This window comes from Lactuca sativa, chromosome 3 (assembly GCF_002870075.4).
Source record: "Lactuca sativa cultivar Salinas chromosome 3, Lsat_Salinas_v11, whole genome shotgun sequence".
In the NCBI taxonomy this organism is placed as follows: Eukaryota; Viridiplantae; Streptophyta; class Magnoliopsida; order Asterales; family Asteraceae; genus Lactuca; species Lactuca sativa.
Genome location: NC_056625.2, coordinates 179,263,920 through 179,273,635, shown reverse-complemented (window position 1 = coordinate 179,273,635; position 9,716 = coordinate 179,263,920). Strand labels below are relative to the sequence as shown.

Below are 9,716 nucleotides of genomic sequence, written 5' to 3'. Positions count from 1 at the left end.
AATACTAAACACTGCACTGGGTAAAATGACTCTTTTACCCTTGGTCAAAGTCAACTCTCAGACAAAGTCAACTCTCGGTCAAAGTCAACCCATAGTTGACCTGACTCGCCGAGTTGGGCCGCCAACTCGCCGAGTCCCTATTCTCACTCCTCGACTCAACTCGCTGCTACTCGTCGAGTATGGCATCGACTCGACGAGTACTCTCCCGATCCAAGAACTCAGACAATCTTCATCCGACTCGCCGAGTCCTATGAACAACTCGACGAGTTGTTCTTGAGCTTAAGAAGATTGCCTTGGACTCGCCGAGTTGTATGAACAACTCGCCGAGTCCCTCCATCACTGAGTCTACTCTCAACTCGCTGAGTCCACTCTCTAACTCACTGGATCCACTCGACACTGATAAAAATGAAGGAATCGGGAACTCGCGACCCAACTCGCCGAGTCGTTCTTCCCGACTCGCCGAGTTGCCGCCATGCAACTGATTTTTACTCGATTTTGTTTGAATCCAACACATACAATTGATAGATCTGAGTCCAATAAGCTGATTTACCACGTAAAGTTTCCAACTTTACGTGTACAACCTCATGAATAAGGGAAATAAGGCTAAAAGATGCACAAAATGGGTAGATCTATGGTTAATATGCAAAGTAACTCCAAAAAGGCAGTAGATCTGGGCTCTACAACACCCAATCATTCAGATCTAAAGATATCTCGACTTATTAAGGCATTCATGCAAACATAAGGCTTGGAACAAGCATCAACTAGATCCTAGGAGAGCTCTAATGGAGGTTTAAAGCATATAACAAGAGGGAAAATCCGAAAATACCTCAAATAACTCAGATTTGCCCTTGGATCTTTGCACTACACCTCTTCTCCTTGCTCCTTTCTTCTTCTCCTTCTTCAAACCTTCACAAAATGGCACAAAACACTTAGCTCACACAAGGGTGGATTAGGGTTCTTTCTCACAGTGTTCTCAGGGTGAGGGAGGCGAGAATGGGGCTATAAGGTGACTTAAATAGTGGGCAACCCGGGGATTTAGGGTTTCACCCAGACGGATGGACTCGCCGAGTCAGGGATATGGACTCGCCGAGTCCCCGGCTCACACGTGCTCGAAGTCGCGACCCTACTCGGCGAGTCAGGCTATGAACTCGCCGAGTCCCTCTTGCAAAACTTCAAAATAAATACCAAGGAATTACCATACCGGACACGGGTCGTTACAATTGAAAGTGGGTTAGATCTGATCCCACATTGGCTGGTAAGGAGAACTAAGCATTCCTTATAAGGGGTGTGGATACCTTCCCTATCATAACGCGTTTTAAAGCCGTGAGGGCAGCAGATCCCATAAGAACTCTGCAGTTAAGCGTGCTCGGGCGGGAGTAGTACCAGGATGGGTGACCCACTGGGAAGTCCTCGTGCCGAGTGGCCCAAAGCGGACAATATTGTGATACGTGCCAGAAGGGGATGTTACATTAAGTGCACAAGGCTCAAAACGCTCAAATAAACTCCTAATTGTGCTAAAAGATAATAGAAATGAGTTTGACTTTCAATAAAGTGTTTGACTGTACAGGATAGAAATTTTCGGGTTGTTACAAAAAATGTAGGAGATTTAATTTATCTTGTATTAATAGGTGGGCTTTATGGGAATTTTTTCAAAACATTAATCAAGTAGTTCAATCCCATTTAACTAATTACTTATTAATTGCCTTTGTTAAATAAGCTATTTTATTTTATTAATAAATAAAACATTAATCAAAGAGCCATTGTCCTAGCGGTAATGAGTGACTTTTTCATTTGAGAAGTTATGAGTTCAAGTCTTGTTGGAGACATAGGTGATGATAATTAGAACTAGATTAGTTTGCCGTTTCAAATAATAATAATAAAATAAATGAAACATTATATTTATTATGTTTTATTTAATTAATAACAAATAAATTTATTATTTATAAGTATATTAGTTATTTCTATATCATTTTTCAAACTTTTCATATGTAATCCTATAGATTCATATATTTATAGTACAAAACATTGCTTGGATCTTGCATACTATATCCAACACATGACAACTTTCCTTCGAACCCTTTTTCCATTCGATTGGTTTCAACTATCGGTCGATTAATTACATGAACCGATACATGTATAGGGGCGCCATTTTACAAGATATAGATATAAAACATTTGGACAAACATAAGGAGCAACAATAACTTGACATTAATGTTGTCGATGATGTTTGTCCAAACTCTTATAGGTTTATATATGATGACATATCTAAACCATAATTTATCATATTTCCTAACGTAATAACATATTGATTGTCTCCCACAAACCTCCTACCCAAAAACTATGAATAACTAGTTCAATAACTCATTTTTGGGTAAAAAGAATGTTTGAAGACTTGGATATTAACCTAAAGATTACAATTTCACGGCTTTTTATTTTATACATAAGCAATTTGGCTATACGAAACCTAATGACACAAAGGATAGATCGCTTTTTAAAAGAAGAAAAAAACAATTTTACATTAGCCCACAGTGAAATTTGTGATTAGACCTGACAATGAGTTGAGTTTGGAGCAAATCAACATTGATTTAAACCTGTTTAAAAATTTTCAAAATCCAATCCAAATTTGCTCTGTAAGCCGCATGGTTTTGAATAATCAAACTCATACCTTTATCCACTGAATCAACAGATCTCCAAACTCGTCCCATAACCCGTATGTTTTTTTTGAATAATCAAACAAAAATGTTTATTTAGAAAACGCATTACATACTTGAGGACTTTCAATTGGAATTAAATTCACTATTGTAGTAACTTTGATTGATTTTTGAATATCGAATGTGGTGATAGAGAATAACAATTGCATACTTTTTTCCGGTTGATAATGACTTTATTGATTTATAAATGAAATTAGTGACTGCTTGATGAAATATTAATGAAATGATACCATGATTCTTGGTAAAAGACCATCTAGAAGTCGACTCCTCGAGTTCTATGTAAAAATAGTTTGGCTTTTGGCTTTTGGCTTTTGCCATTTGGACTTTGGATTAAAATTGAAATTAAACTTTAGACAGTATAAAATACAAATATATGATTCTAAAATTTATACGGGACAGGTTATAAACGGTATACATACCCGACCCTTTTAATAAAAAAGTTAAATGAGTACGATTTGTTAACGGGTAAAAGAATAAAAAAAAACTATGCTCAAAACCTATATAATTTTTAAGGGTTTCGAATCGCTAAACCTATTTGTGATTATTTTGAGAAATTTTAAAATTTGGGGATATTTATGAAAAACCATATGAAAACATGGATATATTTGTCATTTCTAAACAAAAGAATATATCTTTATAGAAGAATGAATATATGTTTGACAAAATTGCAAAAATGGTCCCTGTGATATGCATTTTTTTGGGGTTTTAATCCAAACCTCGACTTTTTTGGATTTGTAGTCATTTTGAGCTAGTTTACATGCAGTTTTGGTCCCCGTCCAAACTAAAAAGACTATTATACCCTTAATGAATTTAGTTTTCATTTTTCTTTCACTTTTTAAAGTTATTATTATTAAATAAAAAAACCGGTCTCTCTCTCTCTCTCTCTCTCTCTCTCTCTCTCTCTCTCTCGAAAAAGAAACACACCCAATTCCCATAACCACCATCTTCTTCCTTCTTCCACCTTCGTCCTTTTCTATTTTTCTTTTAACAGACCTTGTTTCAACAGAAAGAAAATCAATAGAGAAGAAATCACCGTGTCTGCCCGAGAAACTATCATTCTTTACCTCACAACCCTAGCTCTACAGATTGATGATTGTTTATCATTCCCGCATCTCTATCAATTTCTAGGTTTTAATTTCTTGGTGTACCTACATCTGTATGTTTTTGTGTATACCTACATCTGTATATTTGGTCTCCGATTTGGCCCTCTCATCCCTGATTTCGTTCCAGGTACATTGGATGGACTTTAATTTGTTGGTTTGAAGTTGTTTTTTGTATATAATGTTGTTTATTGGAAAATCTTGGTAGTGATTCCAACAAGTGTCAAATGGTGGAGCTTGTGAAAGAACTAAGAACCGACACAAATGAAGGAGGTGGCGGCTACTGTGCTTTACCTTGGTGGAAATAAGGAAGGCGGTCGAAACAGTGGGTCACGACAGGGGAGGGCAGAGTGGGTTGAGAACGACGATGGCAGCCGGTGGTGCTCGATTTGGCGACTCCCGCTGCTTCTGTTTATTTCTTCCGGTGAGGTCGACTCGTAAGAGACGACGGGAGGAAGGAGTAAAGGTCAGGGATGTTTGGGGCTGTTGTACTTGACAAAATAAACACGGTGGTGGTGGGTTTTTACCATGGCAGCATGGAGTGGCGGAGGGAGCTGCTCCGGTAGCCGACAACGGTGGTTCTTGGTTGTAAGTGAAGAAGGAAGGGGAAGGTTGGTCCGATGAGGTATGAGAGAGAGAGAGAAAAGTGAGCCATTTTTTATTATTAAAATAATTATTAAAATAAATAAATAGATATTATATTTAAAAAAATCAAAGAAAAATAAAAAATAAATACCCCAAGGGTATTACAGTCATTTCAGTTTACTGAGGCACCAAATCCGCAATGAAACTAGCTCAAAATGACCACCAATCCAGAAAAATCGAGGTTTGAACTAAAACCCCAAAAAAAATGCATATCACAGGACCATTTTTGTAATTTTGTCTATATGTTTTGATAAACAAGTTTGTCGGTCTTTTTTCTTTGAGTGTCTAGTAGATATCGTAAATTTAAGTTTCTTTGAATATCTAGTATAAAAACCACTATTTTTTATAAAAAAAATAATTATAATAATAAATTACTTTTATTTCTAGCAATCAATTACTGGAATTAAATATATTTAAACAAAAAACCAGATAAGATAGAAACACTTAACTATAAAACTCATGGAATTAAAATGTTTTCCTTTTTACCAAACACTACATAACTATATCTCCATTAGTTATACTTACATTAATTTATAAAATTTATTTAATTTAAACAAAATCCAAAACCCACTAACCATTTGTTGAAGTATTGTATTCGATCCCCTTCTCCTTTAAATACGCTCTTTCAGCTAATGTCATCCGTGATTGAAACGTTGCCCACTCCTTTTGACACCTCTCTCTCACCTAAAACCAAAAACAATTCAAAATAGCATCCTACTTTATTATTTTTCTTTTATGTTAAAGAAAAAAAAAAGTCAAAAAAGTCAACCGTACCCCTTCCCATGGTGCCTTTCCATTCTCGGAGTTTCCCTAAGAGAAAAAAAAATTATTTATTTTTAACAAAATAAAGTAGGTTGAAAAAATATTATATAAAGTAGATTGATATTTTGAAAAATGGGATTTTGAGAAAAAGAGTCACCTGGTTCCCGAGTGAAGGAACCGTTTGATGAACAATCCACTGAGCGTCTACGACTCCTATCTTTTCGTGAGCGGGCTGTTTTGAAAATTTAAATTTTAAACAACCAACTTTTTATTCAAATTTATTATATTTTTGGAATAAAATAAAATAATATAATTTTGATATTTTATATAATATATATTATCACCTCGGCACATCTCCTAAGAGCAAAGTCCAAACCCCATCCATGGACCAAGTCGTTCTGTATATCAGGGTTTAATCTGGTAAGCTATATATCAATGTTTCTAATATATAAAGAAAATAGGAAATGAGGCTTTATCCATTTATAACTTTTTAATAATTTACCCTCGTTTATTTTTTCCTTTGATTTCCCTACCCATGTTGTCTTTTTAATTAAATATTTTTTTTAAACGTTAGTTATTCATAAAACATTTTACTATCATTTTTTTTTTCACCTTTCTCATTAAGTTCCAACCTTCTATATAATTTCTCTAAATGTGCACGTTTAATTATTTTTTTTTTAAACATCATTTATCCAGATAACATTTAATCGTTTCTTTCACATAAAATTCTAAATTTACTATATTTTCCCTAATTTATTTTTTTCCTTTAATTTTCCTAAAGCTTATGTTTCGAGCTTTTTTAAACTGTTATGTTTGGCAAGCCAAAAAGTAGCTTATAAGCTAGCTTTTGAAAATGCTACTTAGACTAGCTTTCAGACGCTATTTTAAAAATTTCCAAATATACCCCTTAATAATTATAGAAACTTATTATTTTAAATGCCCATTTTATATATTTCAGTTAGCTTATCAGCTAGTTTTTACCAAACATCATTTTTTATCAGCTAGTTTTTCAGCTAGCAGTTAACTTTTATACATCATTTATTCAGACAGACAGAAATCGTTGTCAAAAACCTGGATCATATGCCAAACACAACGCCATGCATTCCGGGAGAAAACAGGGGCCATAATCTCAACAAATCTGTGTTTCATAAAAAAAATTTTTTATTACGTTTTAACAATAAAGCAAATATTAAGATTGAGATTTTATAAAAATATGTAAAGTGACAAAAAAATAATAATAACATACGCTGCACATGGTGGCAAATGTGGATCCGTGCACCACCCATCCCTTTCCTCAGCTTCTCTATGAATGCAAATGTTGATAAGTGAATTTACGGATTTACCCCTACATCCAACAATTGAAAATGAATTTTCTTTCTTACTTGTGCACTTCACTATCATCTCTTTTCCTTGTCATTTGCCATGTTAATCCACTATTAGCTGATAAACCTGGCTGAGAAATTTCTAATCCATGCTTCTTAACCAAACTTATATACCTGTGTATCAAATGCTACAAAGTCTTAAAAAAATTATTTACTTTTCACTTACCAAAAAGATAAATTTTTAAAAAAAAAAAAAGTTCACCTTTCAGCATCAAAATCCTCCAATCCAAGATCCTCATCCCAGATGAATATATAATCATAAGGCGCCAATATATCTGGATGCAAAAATCGTTTTGCATACCACCTAAAAAAATTCCATTCAACATTCTTTATCTACCAAACAGTTTAAGTTTTTGAATTTATGCAAAAGGGTAATTTTGTAAATTGTAAATAGCTAAATATTACCATTTAGTTTGCTTGAGAACACTGACATGTATAGCTCTCTTTGACCATTCAAATTCATCCCATTCAGTTGTTCGACCATCATAGTGAAACAATAAAATTGAGAAGTTCTCTGAGAACTAAACTTTCTATAATTAGATAGGTTTTGTTTTATTTACACACACACACACACACACTGGAATAAAAAGGACACAAATATGAAATAAGTGAAATAACCATATCATCATTCACCAACCTTCTTCACAGCTTTATCAATGTTTTCCTTCTGCTCATAACCCACTGTAAATGTTACAAGGTACCTTGGTTTGATAATCAAATCCTGAAAAATTCAAGATTTCACCCTTTTAAATAAATGTAATAACCAATATTAAATTAAAGTAAATACAATAATGGATTTTTTGAAAAAGATATTCTACCTCACTGGGTATACCATAGAGTCTTCTGAGGTAGAGATCAGACTCAGATGCAACGATACCTGGTGGGAGTCTTTGAGCACCTTGAGGATTTGTTGACACCCATATCTGCATTACAATTTACAAGGATTTACATAGAAAGAAAACACATAGAGATACACAAAATGGAAAAACAATAAGCAAATTTACCTTTGTGTCCTCTGGTTCATATGATGATAATCCCTTGTGATGCCTTATTAAAGACCAAACATTCAAGAGGGCTTGTGATGAGAGGCCTGAGTATTTGTCCTCTATGTAACCAAGATCAATGGATGGAAGTAGAGTAGATGGAAGGTTCATCTGATTCAAAGACAAAATTAGGTTCATGTGAATGAAAGAATGATAAAACTGTTGAAACTTGAAAGCATACCTTGGTTAATGAAATTGTTGGGAAGGATACTCCTAAAAAGAATCCAAATACAATACTGATAAAAGTTGTTACTATTAGCCTCATTGTCTCATTTGGTCTTCTTATCATTCCACTGCATAAAAAGTAATCGTAAATGACAATGAACAGATATTTTTCATTGTAAGGAAAGAGTGAAGAACCTGCGCATAGGTGTTCCCATGTTTATTCTGAACTGGATGCCCTTTTAGAACTCTTGTGAATCTATCAGGTTGAGTGATTCATAACCTGTGTTTGAATGTGAACGATTATTGAGGCTTGAAGAACGATGATCAATTGATTTTAGTTCGTCAAAATCTGATTTATTTCACCTAATAAGATGTGAAAAACATAATCGTAATCAGTTCTAAACACTCGATACTGACTATTGCTATTTACTTCGAAATGTTTATGCTGTTTAAATCCAGATCTGAAGCTATAAAAAGTTATCGATCAGTTTAATTTCTTTTGTAGCTACAGAAATACAGATTTTTTCTATTTATTACCAACCGACAACTGTATTTACCAAATTACCAAACCACATACGGCATTCAGAAACAAACAAGGTGGAGAGAGAAATCGGGAGAAAACGAAATCAACCAATGCAAACATAATGCAAATCAACTCAGCCTAGATCGTAATCTGATAATATAAACCAGAACAAAATGCAAATCAACTCTCGTAATCAATTTACATGAACTATACACAGATATAGCGCTATCGTAAGTTTCAATTACCTGAAATGAGCTACAGCAGAAGAAACCCTAGATTTGAGGCGAAAACAGTGCTCAAATTTCTACTCTATCAAACACCAGTTACAGCTTCTAATCTCCTGAGTAAGTTCCACGGAGCAAAATAGAAGTAACTAAACGGAGAGATTACGAAATGATTTCATGGGAGATCGATTAAATTCATGAAAGCTGATTGTAAAAGCTTGCACGAAGAATCTTTGAACAGACAAAATTCTATGATGATTGATGCGAATTGTTTATTTGAGAGCGTGGAAGATCGTTGGGCAAGACACTGTGTTGCCCCACTCTGTATTTGTGTCAGAAACAATAAGATCTTGACCGTTGGTTATGGTTTATGTTTGGAAACGTGTACGGACAATAATGATTCAAAACTCTTCCCGCATTTTTTATACGTTATATAATAAGTACATATACATAAAGTAATAAATATAATGCATCGATAAATACATAAATATAAATGTATTTAACTATTTTTGTTTACATTTGAGTTCATTTTTGGAGTTTCAATTTTTCGATTTTCAATTTTGGATTTAAACATTAGTTTTTTTTATTGGGTATTTTCTCTTGAAACTAAGCGTATCTCAAAAATGTAGTTTTTTTTTAAAAAAAAAAACAAAATGGTTCGCTTATAAAAAAGTAAAAAAAAAATGTTGTTATTATGTGCATTAATTCGTTTGTAGTTTGAGGTTAATGTTTCTATATATTTCTATGAGCAATAGAAAAAGTCAAAACAGTGTTATTTTTCAAACAAATATTAAAGCAAAGGTTGTATCATCTTGCAACAAAAAAAAATATATTTATAGCCTAGCGGTATTCGTTGTTGTCTTTTCTCTTTTAGATTGAGGGTTCAAGTCCCGTTGTAAATATAAGTTGATTTAAGGAGTGGTTTAGGAGTAGATTAAATTTGTCGTTTCAAATAAAATAAAAAATAAAATTAAACTAGATAAAATTTTAAACCATAACTAAAAATATTAAGTTGTATTAGTCTTGGCGGTGTATTTAAACATAGACCAAAATGATATGACGTTTCATGCTTGTTATAACAATAGTTTTATTGTTTGTATACATTTTTTATGCATTTTCTGATCGGACATACAACTAATAAATTTTGTTAATTTTTTGTTA

The 9,716-nt window shown here is 33.5% G+C and overlaps 1 protein-coding gene across 3 annotated transcripts; it reads right to left on the bottom strand.

Moving 5' to 3' along the window:
• Positions 1-4,886: 4,886 nt before the first annotated feature.
• Positions 4,887-8,854, bottom strand: LOC111909949 (uncharacterized). 3 transcript variants are annotated; one of them, XM_052769449.1, is made up of 16 exons: positions 8,577-8,854; positions 8,374-8,481; positions 8,004-8,171; positions 7,825-7,936; positions 7,605-7,754; positions 7,419-7,523; positions 7,238-7,321; positions 7,006-7,121; positions 6,803-6,904; positions 6,601-6,714; positions 6,465-6,521; positions 6,290-6,356; positions 5,563-5,616; positions 5,376-5,450; positions 5,231-5,266; positions 4,887-5,140 (listed from the first exon to the last, which is right to left on the bottom strand). In XM_052769449.1, the coding sequence occupies exons 3-16, from the start codon at positions 8,021-8,023 to the stop codon at positions 5,027-5,029; spliced, it is 1,206 nt and encodes a 401-aa protein (XP_052625409.1). In that variant the 5' UTR covers positions 8,024-8,171; positions 8,374-8,481; positions 8,577-8,854; the 3' UTR covers positions 4,887-5,026. The 3 variants fall into 3 exon arrangements, with proteins under 3 accessions (XP_052625409.1, XP_023761507.1, XP_023761510.1); XM_023905739.3 differs by lacking the exon at positions 8,374-8,481; XM_023905742.3 differs by lacking the exon at positions 8,374-8,481 and having other exon boundaries at positions 8,004-8,088.
• Between the last annotated feature and the right edge of the window lie 862 nt (positions 8,855-9,716).

Excerpts from the sequence above, each read along its gene's own strand:
- LOC111909949 (XM_052769449.1), bottom strand. The coding sequence starts at position 8,023 with ATGGGAACACCTATGCGCAG. Across the intron at positions 7,755-7,824 it reads CAACAATTTCATTAACCAAG|ATGAACCTTCCATCTACTCT; the intron begins GTATGCTTTCAA and ends TCTTTGAATCAG. Across the intron at positions 7,122-7,237 it reads TTGATAAAGCTGTGAAGAAG|TTCTCAGAGAACTTCTCAAT; the intron begins GTTGGTGAATGA and ends TAGAAAGTTTAG.